The 18,731-nt window shown below is 44.4% G+C and overlaps 1 protein-coding gene across 1 annotated transcript; it reads right to left on the reverse strand.

The window, feature by feature from the left end:
* Positions 1–4,587: 4,587 nt before the first annotated feature.
* On the reverse strand, positions 4,588–17,388 carry HOATZ (HOATZ cilia and flagella associated protein). The gene is made up of 5 exons (XM_081843226.1): positions 17,035–17,388; positions 14,629–14,702; positions 9,591–9,650; positions 9,349–9,398; positions 4,588–5,143 (listed from the first exon to the last, which is right to left on the reverse strand). Exons 1-5 carry the CDS (start codon positions 17,330–17,332, stop codon positions 5,077–5,079), a joined length of 549 nt encoding a protein of 182 aa, XP_081699352.1. The 5' UTR covers positions 17,333–17,388; the 3' UTR covers positions 4,588–5,076.
* Between the last annotated feature and the right edge of the window lie 1,343 nt (positions 17,389–18,731).

The raw sequence follows: 18,731 nt of genomic DNA on the forward strand, positions 1-18,731 counted from the left end.
AGGCCGCGTGGGTTTTGCATGCGGAATGTTCCCGTGCAGATAGGGATCCAAGAGTTGCCTTAGAAGTGAAACGCTGCAGGTCTGGCGTGAACAATGCTATCCGCCCCCCCAGCAAGCGGTGGCAAGGATGCCCTGACAATAGAATCATAGAATTGTATACAGTGGTACCTCGAGTTACAGATGCTTCAAGTTACAGACTCCACTAACCCAGAAATAGTACCTCGGGTTAAGAACTTTGCTTCAGGATGAGAACAGAAATCGTGCGGCAGCAGCAGGAGGCCCCATTAGCTAAAGTGGTACCTCAGGTTAAGAATGGACCTCCAGAACGAATTAAGTTCTTAACCCGAGCAGTGGCGTAGCGTGGGGGGTGCAGGGGGTGCCGGCCGCACCGGGCGCAACATCTGGGGGGGCGCACTCGCCGCCTCCAGAGTCGCCGAAGAGCCTCGGGGCTCAGCTCCTTTGGGAGGAGGGGTCGGGCTGGGCGACCAGGGGGAGCAGCAGGCGCCAGCAAGGAGGTCCGGAGCCGGAGCCTGGCCAGGATCGCCCGCGGGACGGGGCGCAAGAGGGAGGGGAGAGGCGAGCCTGTCCCCCCCCCCCGCGAGGACTGCTGCGAAGAGGCGGGAGGGAGAGGAGGCCCCTTGGGAGGAGCGGGCAGGTGCTGGGGCGGCAGCGCCGGGCAGGGGCCGAGGGGTGGGCGCCCCCCTGCGCGGGCATCGCCTCGCCGCCGCCACGGGCTTGGCTGGGCCGCCGGCCGAGGGGAAGCGCCAAACAAGGCCAGGATCCAGGCCCGCCCCGCTCTCCTTATTTGGCGCCCGTTTCCGGCTCCCGGGTGGCCTCCTCCCACCCGCTCTCGCTATCAGTGGAAAGAGAGACGGAGGCGCAGCGGAACCCGCAGCCTTGGCAGGTGCCGCCCGCCCGGCCGGGGGAGGGGAGCGCGGAGGAGCCCCGCGGGGCCTGGGCCCGGCCAGCCGAGCCTCCCGAATTGCGCCCCACAGCCAGGATCTTGTGGCGAGGAAGGAGCCCAGTCTGCGCCCTCCTTCCCCACAGAGCTGCAGAGGGAAATCCAGGTTCTCCTGCTAGTTTCTCTTCTTCTCTCCCCCCCACTGCGTTGCAACCGTGCCCCCCCTCTCGGTGCACATAGCACGATTGCAATCTCTCTCCCCCCCCCCCAAGTTAAACTAATGGATCAAGCCAGTGCCAAAGATTTGTAGAACTGTGAATACCCCAGCCCAGGCAGCAGCCAGAAGCTGGCAGCGGCGGCAGGTTAGGGGTTAGGGGCGCAAATTACTTGCCTTGCCCCGGGTTAGGGGGCGCAAATTACTTGCCTTGCCCCGGGTGCTGACAACCCACGCTACGCCGCTGAACCCGAGGTACCACTGTAGTTGGAAGGGACCCCAAGGGTCATCCAGTCCAACCCCCTGCAGCCCTTGAAATATGTGAAGATGGCTATCATCATAGCTCATCTCAGTCTCCTCTTTTCCAGGCTAAACATACTTAGCTCCTTCAACCTTTCCTCATAAGGCCTCACCAAACAACTCACAACCACCCAAACAACCCCAGCCGTTCACCATTTACTCACAGATACGTGGGCTCAGCCAACGTGCTTTAGGAATATAGAATGCTGCCTTGTGCCAAGTAATGACTCACTGATCCATCTAGCATGGTATTCTCCACACTGACTGGCAGCAGCCAGTATCAAAAAGGGAGTCCCTCTCATTGCAACTTGGAAATACTGCAAAGGATTCAAACTTGCACTTTCTGCATGCATGCAAAGCAGCTGGTCCACAGCAGTTGCATCTTTCCCAAAGTATTGAGGTTTGTCTTCTCTAGCTGGATTGTCAAGGGCTCATGTGACAAGGAAACAGCTGGTTCAGACTGTGATTTGACACACCCCACAAAGCTTGGGGGATCAGACTGTGCTGGAGACCAGAGTGGCCCAAGGCACTGAAACGCTATGGGTGCTGGTGAACTCCCTGCAGTACTTGGAGGAACCTCATTCACACAACCCACCTTCATTATTTGCCCAGGCAGCCAGGTTTCTCAGCTGTATGGTTTCTTATTTCATTTCTGGCAGTCAGTGGGCTGAATCCAGGTTAAATGGAGCCTGTCGCTCCAGAGCAAGAGATCTAGCAGACTGAGTGGAAAGTTTCCTTTGCACCACTTCCAGTGTCCAAATGCTGACCCTACATTTCTCCAGCTTGTTTCCGGAGGGTTGGGGAGCTGGACTGCACCTGCTTCCTGGCTTCCCAGCCATGTTTCTGCTCATCCAGGCTTGGAAACAGTTTCTAGCTGCCAAAGTGAAGATAAAGTAGACTCAAGATGCTACTTGTGTCATGGCTTAAAATAAAGACGTACATTGTGGGACAGGGAACCTCTTTATAACAAAGTTTTGTCAGAATGCTTTTGAATAACAGTTACTGGGAATTGCAAGTGAGGAGAGAGCTCTATTGCACTCAGGCTGTTCTTGCAGGTTTCCCAAAGGCACCTAGCTGGCCACTGTGAAAACAGAAGGCTGGACTAGATGGATCATGGGCCTGATCCAGCAGGGCTCTTCCTGTTTGTAAAGGGAACCTTTTCTCAGGTTTAAACGGTTGGTCTAAACACCCAGCAAGTGCTGTTTGTGAGCACTTTATAATAATCACAACATCATAGATCTGTAGAGTTGGAAGGGAGTTTAAGGGTCACCTAGTCCAAGCTTTGGGACGTGGGTTGCGCTGTGGGTTAAACCACAGAGCCTAGGACTTGCCAATCAGAAGGTCGGCGGTTCGAATCCCCGCGACGGGGTGAGCGCCTGTTGCTCAGTCCCTGCTCCTGCCAATCTAGCAGTTCGAAAGCACGTCCAAGTGCAAGTAGATAAATAGGTACCGCTTCGGCAGGAAGGTAAACGGTGTTTCTGTGTGCTGCTCTGGTTCGCCAGAAGCAGCTTAGTCATGCTGGCCACATGACCTGGAAGCTGTACGCCGGCTCCCTCGGCCAGTAAAGTGAGATGAGCGCCGCAACCCCAGAGTCGGCCACGACTGGACCTAATGGTCAGGGGTCCCTTTACCTTTAGTCCAAGCTCCAGCAATGAAGGAATCACAGCTAAAGAATCCCTGATCATCCACTCTGTTTAAAAACCTCCAATGGTGTTGACTCCAACACCTTTCAATGTAGTCCGTTGCACTGTCAAACAACTCTTGCTGTCAGAAAGCTCTTTTGAATGTTCAGTCATAATCTCCTTTCTTGTAATTTGAACCCACTGCTTCAGATCCTTTGCTCTGGAGAAGCAGAAAGCAAGTAAGCTAATAGCAGTGGTAGCTCCAGTAGCAAACCCACGGTAGGATGCAGAAATCTAAATTGCTCCAATTTTGAGGTGTGTGTGTAACCTGATAAAACACCTGCTATTTTTCAAGTTTTTCACCCAATTATCATGAAAAACCAAGGTGTTTTCGGGGCCAATTCAAACATGTATAGCACTTGATCACTTAAGATTTGTAATCAATGCTAGAAGACTGTCAGCTGTATTTGTGAACTCAGGTGATCTAAAACTTTTGTTTCTGGCAAATGATGGAGATTTGCTCTTAGCAATTCCGTAGATGAATACTAGTCATTCTGATCATCTCCCTAATTGCATTCAAGGCATTTCTAGAAAGCTGCATTGCAATGGCTCAAAGAGCTAACATTAACACACTGCTACGCTTTCTCTGGAAGAAGTGTCAGCGATTTTCTAAGTAGGATCCTGAATTATTAGCAGGATATATATATATATATGTATCTATCTATGCCACTCACTCATTATGAGCCCCTGCTAAACCATGTGTGAACCTGACCTGAAATCTTGCTGCAGAAGCTGACGCAAAGAAATGTTAATTAAATTTCTGCTGATTTTGACAAAGCAAAAAGAGTGTGTGTTGCAAAGCCATCAGGCTTACAGATATAGAAAAATGTAAACTTATTACATTAACACAGACCTTGTAATAGATCTTAGCAGATCAGTGTAGGGAGGAAAAAGCATTCTGCATTACATCCTTTTATCGAATGTAGAGAATGTAATCTTCTAAGCATCCTCTGCAATGCATGCTCTCAGACTCAGTTGCTTATCTATGAACTGGAAAGAATAGAGGTAAGCCTCTGAGAGATCTGAAATACATACATTTATAAAAAAATACATTTATATTTTGCAAAGCTCTATATGGATGGACAAAAAAGTTTCTTCTTCAATACTGACACAGCTGTACCCATCCCAACTATTTTCTTCATGGTTTTAAGACTGTAAAGTATTGTTAAAGTCATATAATAGAACAAAAAATATTGTCCCCACAACTCAACCATGTCAATTTGTGCACACTGAAAACAAGGTGGTAGATTAAGTTCTTGCTAATTTATCGCCATGCATTAACGCCAAAGACCAGGGAAAAGACAATACTGAATTGGGGATTCTAGGCAAAATTCACTAGACAATTTTCTGCCAGAGAAAAGTGGTTACTATGCAGTGAAATCCTATGTAGGTTTACTCTGAAGTTAAGTCGCAATGGAGCTTATTCCCCAAGAAGTGTGCACAGGATTGCAGCCTTAGAGACGTAATACAATAGGACATCAATGAAACCCTGAAAACTAGAGTATTTTATTTCAGTGGACATGTTTCTGTGGAGAGACATTTTCTTAAAAATGTACCTTACATGTTCCTGATCACCATTTTTGTCACAGAGAAACATCATATCTGGGGGTTTGAATCTTGGGGGAATGACCTCTACCAAACCAGAAAATGATAGAAATATCACTCCTAAGACCACTGAAAGGTTAACTTTTTAACATGCATAATACAAGCTGGTGTTTCAAAGCCAGTTTATTGTATTCAGCATTTCTAACCTTGTTGCTTGGCATGACAAACTAATAAATTTACTAGCCAAATTGAAGAATGTATTAGCTTCTGACATAGGGCAGTCTTCTCAAACTCTTCAGGAAGAGAGTTAGCCAGGGAATCCCACAAGGGCTCAGCATCTGAACAGCCCAAGGCAGAATACGATGAAGAACAGGACAGGATTTCTGAATGGACAAAGACATCGCTCTCCAAGTTGTTCACGTTGACCAAAATGCTCAAGGTAAAGCACTTACACTTTCTTTATCCTCAAGGTCAGAATCTGGTAACTTTTTTTTAATTTCGCTGAAACCAATCAAGAAAATGCACTAAGAATACAAGTTAGTAGCTGCCACACTTTTTGAAACGCTATATGAACTGAAACACAAGTATTCTTTGAAAATCTCACTCATACAAATTTTGCAATTCAGTTCTCCAGTCAAGTATTGCGTGGTACCTTGGTTCTCGAACTTAATCTGTTCTGAAGAAGAAGAAGAAGAAGAGGAGGAGGAGGAGGGGGAGGAGGAGTTTGGATTTGATATCCCGCTTTATCACTACCCTAAGGAGTCTCAAAGCAGCTAACAATCTCCTTTCCCTTCCTCCCCCACAACAAACACTCTGTGAGGTGAGTGAGGCTGAGAGACTTCAGAGAAATGTGACTACCCAAGGTCACCCAGCAGCTGCTTGTGGAGGAGCGGAGATGCGAACCCGGTTCACCAGATTACAAGTCCACCACTCTTAAACCACTCGAAACCATTCGAAAACCAAGGTGTGGCTTCCGATTGGCTGCAGGAGCTTCCTGCACTCAAGTGAAAGCTGCAGTGGATGTTCAGCTTCCGAAAAATGTTCGCAAACTGGAACAGTTATTATGGGTTTCCGTCATTCGGGAGCCAAGCCATTCGAGTACCAAGGTACCACTGTATATTAAAGTTTGAAAATAACTGCATATATTAGTGAAAACAGCATACAAAATGCATTATATTAGACAAAATTGTATAGAAATGTGTGTATAGTAGTTGAATTCTGCACGCAAGTGCTGATCAATTTCATGAGAACTTTTTATTCTTAAAAAAATTGCAAACTGATATGGAAATGTGAAGAACTGAAGTTGACCAGAAAAATGAGAAACCGAGGGAAGCTGAAACTGACAGATTCTCCCATTCCTACCTCATGCAGCACACTTAAATTTTCCCTTGCTATGGAGTTGGAACGATAAAGAGAAGAAGTGGAAGCTGTTTCTGTGAGTGGTGAAAGGGAGGGAAAGGGCTTTACAGGAAGTGAATTTTTCAACCTCGCTGCTATATTTAGTTTGAGGACATGGCTAAATGAGTATGAAGACTAATCAGTGAGACAGAAAGAAGAAAGAGGGGAGTCATCAGTCTATGAATCGTTGAAAACTGCCAAGGTTTTTGAACAAGAACACCCATTCTCACTTTCTCCCAGTGAGATATATGAGAGTAGCCCCCAAATACTTTAGTAAGAGGATGGACTCAAAGAATGGTGTCTTTGTTCAGGGATTATGTGCCTTTAACCACTGTGCTGAACATGCTAGCGGACCTCCTATGGCACATTGATGGGCCTGGAACTCCTACCTGGGAATTCATTGATCCAGTGAGAGGAAGATCTCTCTCCACATAGTAAGGAAACCACACTGGGTGAAAAACCGGATTGGGGGTGGGCAGAGAGGACCCGGGAGTAAGAACAAGCAAGTAGAAGGAATTGTTTCAGATCATTTCATGGGAGCAGCTTGGGATTCCCAGCAAAAGCACCACTGAAATGGATGCAGCATGTGCAGGCAGGAAGAGGAGGAGGAGATTGATCTTAGAAGAATGTCTTGCAGAAAGACAGCACGGTAAAGCCTTGATGAACTCAAAAAAAGTCAGCTGGAACAAATAAGGCATTCTCCACCATCCATCTTAGCTGTCATTTCTAGTAGGAACTGCTGCAGCCAGAACAACCAACTCTTAAAGGAAAAGAGGAGAAACGGGGAAAAAGGTGGAGAATGAATGTTTTCCTATTAAAAAACCAAAAAGTGATACAAGGAGCCAGAAAGTTGATGAAGGAATAGTTTGAAAACAATTGGAGTAAAGGGACAGATGTAAAAACAGTGTGGGATGCTGAGAAGGCAGTTGTTGGGGGATATTTCATACAACAAAACTCAACAGCATATAAGAATAAAGAAAAAAAGAAAAGGGAGCTTTTAGAAGAAATTAAAAGGAAGGAAAAATTGGCCTATGCAAGCAAAAATAAAGAGAGATTAAATCAAGAAATAAAATTACTGAGAGCAGAATACAATAAAATTATAGAACAGGAGGTAGAACAACAAATCAAATTTTGGAAATATAAAAATTTTGAATGGGCAAATAAACCAGGCAAGATCTTTGCCTGGCAATTAAAGAAACAAAGAAATGAAAAATTAATAAATAAGATAAAAGTAGAAGAGAGGACAATAAGGGACATTACAGAAATTAAAAAAGAATTTGAAAAATATTATAAAAAATTATATCAGAAAGATGAAGTGTCAATAGAAGAAGCACTTATCAAGAGCCTTTTCAGAAACTGAAGTTGCCGTGCGATTTCTCGGGGAAAGGTACCAGGAAACCCAACAAAGCGGGAGGTGGACTTGCAGCCAATCTAATGAAATGCTCCCCCCCCCCCCCAAGAAAAATGTGCGCTGGAACTCACCATGAAGTTGTTACAGTAAGTCGTCAGGTGACTCAGGGCAGCCCTGAACTCGGGGCAGCCTGTTTGACCTGCGGAGGTGCTAAAAGCTATGGCGAGCTGCCCCTCTAGCTTGTTTGAGGGTCGCCCCTGGTTTCAGTGCAGGTCAAATAAATGCGCCCAGCCTCCCTCATCCTCTTGGATTCAGGCGGATGGCTAGGGCAGCTTGGAAGGGCCCTTGTGCAAATGCATGCAACACTATACAATGGTACCTCGGGTTAAGTACCTAATTCGTTCCGGAGGTCCGTTCTTAACCTGAAACTGTTCTTAACCTGAAGCTAATGGGGCCACTTTAGCTAATGGGGCCTCCTGCTGCTGCTGCGCCGCCAGAGCACGATTTATGTTCTCATCCTGAAGCAAAGTTCTTAACCTGAAGCATTATTTCTGGGTTAGCAGAGTCTGTAACCTGAAGCGTATGTAACCTGAAGCATATGTAGCCTGAGGTACCACTGTAGCTGGAAAGCTTAAAGCCCTATGGGGCGGAGCCAATTTGCATTTCCCTTTCTTCCGTCTGTCTCCCATGTAGCGGCAGCAGGCTTTTAGCAGCCTCTTTTTTCTTTTTTGCGGAATCCACAGGAGGTCCTAGAATTGGAGGGGACTCCAGAAATCCATTTAGTCTAACCCCCAAGCTCATTACAAAACTGTAACAAGCTGGGGGTTTGAATTCTACTTTCTTGCGGGTCATAAGCTGCCCTGGCTGAGAAAAATTCTATCAATTAACACATTAAAAGGGAAGAATTTGCTGAGTGAAGGAGTGTGTGAGATGCCAAGTCAGCTCTTCCAGAGGGGTAGTTTTTAAAAAGATGTGGCTTTTAATTTCTTATGGCTTTATTCTCCCTGCCCCCCCCCCCATTGCTGAATCTAAACCCTGCCAATAATAATTAATAAGACCTGCTACTTTGTGCTGCCAGGTTTTACATGTTTTAGTCAGTGTTGGAGAAAATAATTTCGTTTTACTATGAAGATCTCCCCAGTCCTATTCAGTCTGCCCATTGGGCACATAAATAATCCTTCCCCCAACCTGTCATTTTAAGACTAAAGGAAAAAAATAGTAAAGATCTTCATAGTAAAATGAAATTACTTTGCCAATGCAGATCTACTCCATCATTGTTTATATGCACATTGGCAGGGATGTGCCTGAGAAAGCGCGGATTAAGCCCATAGGAAATTCGTTTTGCGAAGCACCTCCAAAACGGAAAACCCTTTCGTCTAGCGGGTTTTCCGTCTTGCGAGGCATTCGTCTTGCGGGGCACCACTGTAGTGATGTATGGAAGTGAGAGCTGGACCATAAAGAAGGCTGATCGCCGAAGAATTGATGCTTTTGAATTATGGTGCTGGAGGAGACTCTTGAGAGTCCCATGGACTGCAAGGAGATCAAACCTATCCATTCTTAAGGGAATCAGCCCTGAGTGCTCACTGGAAGGACAGATCCTGAAGCTGAGGCTCCAGTAGTTTGGCCACCTCATGAGAAGAGAAGACTCCCTGGAAAAGACCCTGATATTGGGAAAGATGGAGGGCACAAGGAGAAGGGGACAACAGAGGACAAGATGGTTGGATAGTGTTCTCAAAGCTACCAGCATGAGTTTGACTAAACTGCGGGAGGCAGTGGAAGACAGAAGTGCCTGGCGTGCTCTGGTCCATGGGGTCACAAAGAGTCAGACACGACTAAACAACAGCAACATCCTGTAAAAATGTGTGGTAAGTTGCAAGAGTGCAAAGAAAACTGGAGGTTTCACATTTCAAAAATTATAAAAATGATTAGAGACAAACAAGAAATAAAGCAATATTACCTTTCACGAGGTCTGGTCTTTGGCTTATGTGGATCAGATACCATTTCTTTCTAAGAAATAAATATAGTTTACTTTAAAAAGGTTTATAGTTACACTGTAGGCACCAATGAAGCCAAGTATCATTATCACTACTGGCACATCAAATATGTACAATTTCTTGTTACTATGGCATGCAAAATATAAATACAAAAATCCAACCTCCCAATGGCCCGCATTAAGAAAAGAATAATACTCCATTTTACCGCAATCCTCTCTTCCCTTTGTTTCTTCAGTAATGCTATTATTTCTTCTCTCTTCTTGCTCTGAAAGAAAATATACTTGCAATAATTAAGTGCAGAGAACTGAATCTGGGACACTTCACACAAACTTGTTCAACCTGAGTGAGTAGTAAAGTGACCCTGTAGAGAAGAAATATTTGTATAGCCAACCTTTCAATTCCACACATAGTATGCTAACGGATGAGCCAAATTAATTCTGGAGATCCACCTGCCTCAAGCTCACCCAACTGATAGAGAACTTCAACCATGTACTGGCTTACACAATCAGCTATAAATCAAGACTACTTTGTTCAAGTCTCAGCCTCTGCCACGAACTCACAAGTCACATACTCTCTCCATGTCAGCTTGTACACTTATAGGGTTGCTCTTGAGGATTATTTTTATTTTTAAAATTTATTTATTAAATTTATATACTGCCCTTAATCTGGCAGTTCACAAGATAATGGATCAGTTTCAGCTGAACTGAAGTCTCATTAAATTCAATAGGACAAGTCAGCCATGACTAGAGATATCGGAGAATTCCATCGGAAATGGAAAAAGGAGCGGCAGTTAATCAGGAATGTAAGCAATTACGAGTGGCATTCACTTTCTTGTGTGTGTGTTTTAGTCTGCAAACATTACATAAATAATTATGTTATTTTCTGCATTACTTGAGGTTTCCCTTCCACTGAAATTAATCATGTACAGTAAATAATTATGTCAGTATTAGCCATAGCAGCTAGTGAGAATAACATAGCTTCTAGAAGCAGCTAAACTGTAGCAGAATGGAAACAGTGCTGATTGTGATTTACACGGGACATGATGGAAATCAATGCTTCTGTGCATCCCTAGGCATGACTTAAGTCCCACTGATTTAATTGGAAATGAAGGGCAACTAACTCACTCTGGATCCAACCCAATGGGTTGAAATGCTAAGCACATCAGAAGGAGAGGCTGATGCCAAACACTTGCTCTGTAAGCTAACACACCCTAAACAGCAAACCTCAAGTTCAAGCAAAGGAAAACAGAATGTGATTTGCTACTCTGAAAAATCTCCATTCCTCCTGCAAGACAACAAATTAGTTTTGTTCTTGATGAGATGGAATTTAGACGTCTCCTGGAGCGCTATTCTGGCCTGATGATCTATATTTTGCAGGATGCACATGGACTTAATAGTTCTCCCACTTGTGTTTCAAAAGCAGAAAAGAGGGATATAGTGAGTCAGAATGTTGCATTTTTTGTTGTGGGAGTTGCTTGGATAAAACAAAATAGCCTGGAAAATTCTCAAGTGCAAGAAAAGGGGGAATGAATTCATTCTTGTTATGTTTTGTCAACAAATTTAGATTCTTAGGCTTTCAATCAGTCATAGCTCTTGTGAAACTTCTGCTTTTGAAAAAGCCGCTTCCAAATGAGATGGTTACACATCAGAGTTAGTTTAGTCCTTTACTATATTTAATTTCTCTGGTTTAACCAAGACTTGTAAAGATTATTGATTTATTTAGAAAATGTATAAACTGCTTCATCAAAAAATTATCCTAGCAGTGCACAAATAAATACAAATAAAACATGGGTAAAGTTCACAAACCATTTAAAAGCATATATGCATCAAACTATCAAAAATTACATACTACATACATATTATATAAGAATTACAACCACCCTATCTGAGCTTCTGGGTAGCTTATGATGCATTTTCAGTGCAACAACCTTGAGAAGTTGGTTGGTTAAGAAGATGTTGCTGGATTATACAGTTCTTGCTGCTGCTTTACTGAGTCTCGTTTATGGATTTTAGTATGGTTTTTAATTGTAATGTATTGTTTCCCCTACCTTCTGATTTGCATTACGTTCTTAAATTTTTAAAAGTAATTTAGAGACTTTCTGTAGCAAGTGACTAATAAACTGAAAAAATAAAACCATATGGCTCTAACAGAATAATTTTCTAGCCAAAATCAACCAGACTTGCTGATGACTTATGATACGCAAAATTGAGCAATCTTGAGCTCACATCTTTCTGTGGCTAAAATATTTAACAAAATAACAGGGAAGGGGGGAACGTTGAACAGGCTCACTTCTCCTCTTAATCCAATTTCTACTAGTTAGGTTTAATGGATGTTGCTAGATGAAATCCATTATATGGTTATTAATTGCAATAAGTAGGAATGCAGGCTTGCAAGAAACAGCTGCAGACCTCAGCACTTTTCAGCTCCTCCTAACGACTGCTTGAATCTGGCTTCCTTCCCAGCCCTGAGATATAAAGCTTTTCATTTAATATAAAAAGAGGGGGAGGGAAGCCCTCTAAACTTTGAGTAAAATTAGGGAAATATCCTCAAATCACAGGCTAGCACTAGCAGCCATAGCACAATACTGTAACATTATATGGTTTACAGTAATGTTACTTACACTTTCAATTAGCTTAATGATAAATGTGCGCAGTGAGCCAGGAGACAAAAGATGCTTAATTCCACAGTGTGCTTCAGGAGTTAATTAGCAAAGAGCCAACATGGTGTTTCCCCATCAAGATATATAGAACAGTGGTCAATTTCCCGTTACATCTGCTGCAGCATCATAAATGATGTGGTCCCAACAAGTCTAGAACTGACATAACTGTTGCTCCTGGAGCCTGTGCTTCCTACATCCTCTGACAGCAACTTACCTGGAATTTTCCTTGATTGATGGAGTCTAATGGACTGTACTGCCAGACTGGTTCCCCATATTCTACAATGCTGGCTATGAATGCCTCCCCTGACAGCCACAGAGTAGTCACTATTGTAACGAAGAACTTCTGGTTGCTTTTCTCTGTTCAGCCTGGCTTTGTTTCTATGTTTGAACCTGATTTCCAGAACCAAAACTTGAACTAGACCAACAGCATCCTTGTTCTCAGAGGACAACCCACAGTCCACAATGGACACAGTGATCCTGACCTAAGAATTCATGACTAAAGAATCAACTTTTTGGGGTTTGAAAGCAACATTTGTTCACCAGAATTTACTTGGAAGCAAGTGGGACTTTCTAACAAATGTGCTTCAGGTTAAACCTTACTGTGTTTGAAAGCCTTATAATCCATTTTTTTATCTCTTCCAAGCTCTGTGAGGAAAATCACCGTTATTCTCAAGTTAAGTCTACATAAATTTCAGTAATTTGGGGACAAAGATGGGTTTTGGAATGCAGGTATCCCACAAGGAATCTGCTTTAAACTGAATCAGTATAGCTGTAAGAAGGCATCACTTTCCCATTCCATTCTGTATTTGCAGCATGCAGCCCTGTTTTCGTCCTGATGTAATTAGTAATGTAATTTACGCTGTCTTAACATTATTTCACCCCAGCCATTTCAGTGCAGAGGAAGTTGAATGCAAATAGGGAAGAAACTTAATCTGTTGTGTATCGTGGACTGAAAGCAACAACAGCAGTAAACTCTGTTTTCTATTTCAGACATTAGATGAATAAGCGAACACCAGCAATTTCTGCTGCTGTCAGAATTCCCTGGCATCCCTATGAATTGGACCACAGGTCCATCTAGCTCAGTATTGTCTGCACTGATTGGCAGCAGCTCTCCAGGGTTTCTGTTAAGTTGTGGGTGAACATATCAGACGACACAGCGATTCTTCAACAGCTCTTGTTTATTCACAGGCCAGAACAGAACTGAACTGAAGGGTTCAGTCAGCCTGCTTATATTGAGCTCCAGAACAACGTAACTGTAACAATTTTCTAAAACTATCCAATCACTGAATGTCACTTTCGATCCCTTATTTGCATAACTATCTACAGTATCCCCCTGCTGGCCCAGGGTGAGAACATCAGTACATAACAGTTTCAGGCAGGAATCCTTCTCAGCCCTACCTGGAGATGCTGGAGATTGAACCTGGGAGCTTCTGCACACAAAGCAGATGTCCCTCTTGCCACTGAACCACTGCCCTTTCCTTACACCTAAATCCAAATCAATATCCACTGGCCCATACCAAGGTTGTGTTGCAGTCAGGATATACTTAGTGTGCAGCAGGAATGGCAAGCTTACAGCTGGTGGGCAGGATCTGTCTCACAAAGCAATTTTGTATGGCCCAAGGCAGGCCACCCAAACTTTAATCAAGGGTTGGAAATGGTTTGCCCTCCGTTTCACTCACTAGGAATACAAAATGCTTTCAAGAATTGTGTGAAAAAAGGAAAAAAAGAAGAGATTTCTATGCAATGCCCCTGTCATGTACCCATACCCAAACACAAACACACCTTTTCCATATACAGGGCCAGGAGCACACGAAATTGAACAGCCACAAAAACAAGGTGCTTTAGTGAGCAAAGAATCCAGCTGAGAATCTTAGCTTTCATTTCTTTTGAAATCAAGTTTGTATCCCTCACGGCTGCAAAGATATGCTTGAACATGCATTGGCTATGGCTGCTAAAATCTCCAAAGCCGGAGGAGCAGCTGAGTAAGATTTGCACATAAATTATACAGGTTACCAAAGCCAGCTTTTCTTACTGAGTCTCTAGATGCAGATACAGAATTTATTATTATTTTAATACAGCCCTGTCCATAATTACGGTAAGTACCTGTTGCTAAGCGGCATTGGGTTTGTCTGGTAAAATGCATTTCTGGGCTCAAACTATTGACTGGAGAACAGGGGGTGCCCAAGAATACAGTTCTCTCTCCCTCTCTCTCATGCAGCAATAAAAAGCTTGCTTATTTTTCTGCCCAATCACTGGTGCAGTGCAAATCTTGAAGAAAGGCCATTTCAATCTTTTCAAATTTATGTTTCTAATCCAATGTGCTTGCATGTCTTCCTCTCTCTCAGATTTACAATGCAATTTAATTATCTCAATTTCTTCAGTGAAAGAGGTACTCAGATAAAAAGGCTTCTGGAGTGGAAAGGCTAACCTGTACAAACAATATAGAAATATCTACATGTATATAATTATCTACTTGAATTCTAATCATTTTTCAGGAAAGACACTGAAAAATAATATAAAACACAAACATGTTACTATTATTATTATTATTATTATTATTATTCTCAGAAGGAAGGAATCTTACCTTCTTAATATAGTGTTCCTTCACATCAATTTCCCCAGCAACACTATTTTCCGTGCTTTTGTCATCTTCTTTTTCTAAATAAAACAAATGAAAGTAAAACAGTGAGGTTGCAGTCCTAATTCCATTTATCTAGGAATAAGCCCCATTTACGGAATAATTCAAAACTGTATGGATCAATAGCCACTAATACCTAAGCAAATGATGGTAAGATAGAATGAAGGCATACAGCAAAATGAGAAGGGTGAATGGTTAAGGTAGACTCCCCCAAAAAGGAACAGCTGTCCATTTTTAGTCAGAAGAGCCAATTGCCCCAAAGATCTCTCGTCTAGTCACCTGCAGACAATTCCTACCTGCTGCAGGCAAACCTACAAGGAGCTACTTCTAAATCTGCTGAAAAGTGATTTTCTTTTTTAAAGAAATGAAAATGTTGGGTACTCCTGTGGCCAAGAGGAGGCACATTAAATAGTGGGGTGATCTGGAGAAGAAATAGAAAATCATTTCCTAGGGCAAAGAGACTCATTTCAAATCAATCCTGCGAAGTGAACTGCGGGTTGACTGGAGAATATGTGGGCTGGTGTCAGGATTTACAGGCAAAGGGGGCTATCCGCTGCCCTCAGGAAACTGGGGTGGCAACCCACGGGCAATTATCAGTAAGAGGAGAAAAACAGTGATTCCTTCCTGCACCCCCCCCCCCGGCACAGTGTCTCCTCCAGTTTAACAAAGGGATGCCTCTGGTATCCCGCCTGATTACTCTGCAGGCAGATGGGGGCTCCTAATGATAAAAAAGTAGATAAGCTTGAAGGGATGGCCTTAGATGTAACAGAGGATGCTCACCCAGACCCATAGCTGTCAACTTTCAGATTTGAAAATAAGGGATCAGCAGCCTCGCCTGTCCTGGGGACAGTCTACGGGATATCTAACAATCCAGGATAGCAGCAGGAAACGGCACTGGAATAAGGGAATTTCCCGCAAAAAACGGGAAGGTTGACAGCTATATCCAGACCCCATGAATAGAACAGTAACACCCCAGAAGATGGGGAGATGGTGGTGCATGGTAGTAACTTTGACTAATAGAAGAGGAGACTGTTGAACAAGTGGTTAAAATGTTGGATGAGGACCTGCGAGGCCCACATAGCCACGAAGCTCCCTGGGTGACTTATGGGGATCTGTCCCTCTCTCATCCAATCCTACCCTGTAGGGTTGTTGTGAGAACCACTTAAATATACACTCCTAGTAGCAGTTTGCTGGACCTGCGAGGCCAGGGTTCGAATCCCCACTCAAGCCTCTCTCAGCCTAACCTACCCCACAGGGCTGCTGAGAGGGTAAGATGGAGAGAACCGTGTAGGCCACATTGAGCTCCTTGGAGGGAAGTGCAATAAAACAATACAGTGGTGCCTTGGTATTCAAACAACTTGGAACCCAAACACTGCAAACCCGGAAGTAAGTGTTCTGTTTTGTGAACATTTTTCGGAAGCCAAATGTGCTCCGTTTTGAGTATTGTTTCTGATTTGAGTACTGCATTTCTGATTTGAGTGTTAGGCGGAAGTCTGTCCGTTTTTGCTATTTTGTGGCTTTTTGTTTCATTTCTGTGACTGCGTGGAACCCAGTTCAGCTACTGATTGATTGACTGTGTGACTGCAGTACATTGCTAATCTCTTTCATTTTATGGATCAAAATGGTTTCGTTAGATAGTAAAATTCATGTTAAATTGCTGTTTTAGGGGTTAGTTTTAAGAGTCTGGAATGGATTAATCTATTTTGCATTACTTTGTTCACTTGGTTTTGGAACGGACTTCAGGAACGGATTAAGTTTGAGAACCAAGGTACCACTGTACAGTAAAAGGTAAAGGGACCCCTGACCGTTAGGTCCAGTCGTGGCCGACTCTGGGGTTGTGGTGCTCATCTTGCTTTATTGGCCGAGGGAGCCGGCGTGCAGCTTCCGGGTCATGTGGCCAGCATGACTAAGCCGCTTCTGGCGAACCAGAGCAGCGCACGGAAATGCCATTTACCTTCCCGCCAGAGCGGTACCTATTTATCTACTTGCACTTTGACCTGATTTCGAACTGCTAAGTTGGCAGGAGCAGGGACCGAGCAACGGGAGCTCACTCCGTCACTGGGATCTGAATCACCAACCCGCTCTGTGGGTTTAACCCAGAGCGCCACCCCCATCTCTGTACAGTACAACACACCACAAGAGGCCCAGGGCTGAGGATGCGCACACAGGCCACGCTCCTTTTCCCCAGGGGAGAAAGGACATGCACTCTGCACGTGCCCCGGGGCACCCTGACTTTCCCCTCGCTCGGAGCCAGCGGGGAGGAGGAAGCCCTGCCAGGGGAAAAGAAGGGGGGGGGCGGCGAGGGGAGGGAAGCCAAGGGAACCAGGGGCGCTGCTTCTTCTCCCTCCTCACTGTTGTCGGGGGTGCGGGGGATTGGCAGGCTGGTGCCGCTCGACGCCTCCGCCCGGGAGCCCTTCCTGGAGCTGGAGCAGCTGGCCGAGTCCCTTCGCGGCCCCAGGCGGGACTCGAGCGGCGGCTGGAGGGTGACGGAGTTCCAGAAGGACTTGGCCAGCGTCACGTCCTGCTCGCAGGAGCCCGCGAAGGCCAGGAAGGCGGGAGAAGGCAGCGGCGTCGGAGAAGCCATGGCGGCCGCGGCTGCCGTCGTCGGAGGGGCCTCCGGCCTCGGCGTCTCCGGCCTCGGCGTCTCCATGGCACCCGGAGGAGGAGGAGGCCTCGCGCTCTCCTTCCCGCCCTTGCGCTCCGGAGGCTCACCTGCCTCCCGCTGGCAACCGTCGCTCTGGGCCTCCCTCTCCCCCGGATGAAGGGGGATTCGGAGTAGAGGCAGAAAGCGGGGTGGCCGAGGAAAGGTGGCGTGGCCTGGGCCTCGGGATATTACTATGTGTCTCCTATTCGTTTCATAACTTTCATTTCTTTTATATATATCATAATTTGTATTAGTTTTCCATTGCAATCTAGTAATAGCCTCATTATAACAACACCAAATTGTAATACATTTACTAATACCAATCATTCATATTCTAAATTATATAAGTGCCCTCTCCCCGCATGCTAGAATTGATGATTTACTTTATTTCTGCGTTCCAAAATATTATTAATTTCAATTACACTCCAGTCAAAATAACAATCCCTTATACAACAACTGCAATATTAACAACTTCCATTCGTATTGACACATTAAATGATTGATAAAACTACAGGTGAGGCACTCATAATAATAATAATAATAATAATAATAATAATAATAATAATTTATTTATCCCCCATCCATCTGGCTGGGTTTCCCCAGCCATTCTGGGCAGCTTCCAACAAAATACTAAAATACAATAACCTATTAAACATTAAAAGCTTCCCTAAACAGGGCTGCCTTCAGATGTCTTCTAAAAGTCTGGTAGTTGTTTGTCTCTTTGACATCTGGTGGGAGGGCGTTCCACAGGGTGGGTGCCACTACTGAGAAGGCCCTCTGCCTGGTTTCCTGTAACTTGGCTTCTCAAACTATATACCTTTGTTCTTCCTGTGTGTGGCAATTCTGTCTGTGATGTTTCTTCCTGTCCTTGTAAAATATTTAGATAACAGCAACAACCGGGAAAAGAGAGACATAATATTTCATAACATTCATTTCTGTACTGCCTCCACTGTAAGGAAAACCCCTCAGAGTCTGTAATTATTTCATTGTTTCCCATTTATTGAAATTGTATTAAATTCCATACCCTTCCAATGTTTCTCTGATGAAAATAGGGATGTCCTATTCCATAATAATAACTTTACCATTTGTACTCCTCCCATCGGACCATGTTGCCCCAGCCACTCTGGGTGGCTTCCAACACATATAAAAACATGATTTAAAATGTTTCCTATACAGGGCTGCCTTTCAGATGGCTCAGGGGTCAGATAACTCCACATCCTCCCAACATTTTTCTGATAAAAATAGGGGCGTCCTAAGGAAAAGCGGGACATTCTGGAATCAAATCAGAAACCGGGACTGCTTCTTGTAAAATCAGGGCTGTCCATGGAAAACAGGGACACTTGGAGGGTCTGCCCTTCATCTGCAGATCTCAGGGTGGTTCACAACAAAAAGATTGCAACCTCCC

This window comes from Podarcis erhardii, assembly GCF_964252035.2.
Source record: "Podarcis erhardii genome assembly, chromosome: 16".
Classification (NCBI taxonomy): domain Eukaryota; kingdom Metazoa; phylum Chordata; class Lepidosauria; order Squamata; family Lacertidae; genus Podarcis; species Podarcis erhardii.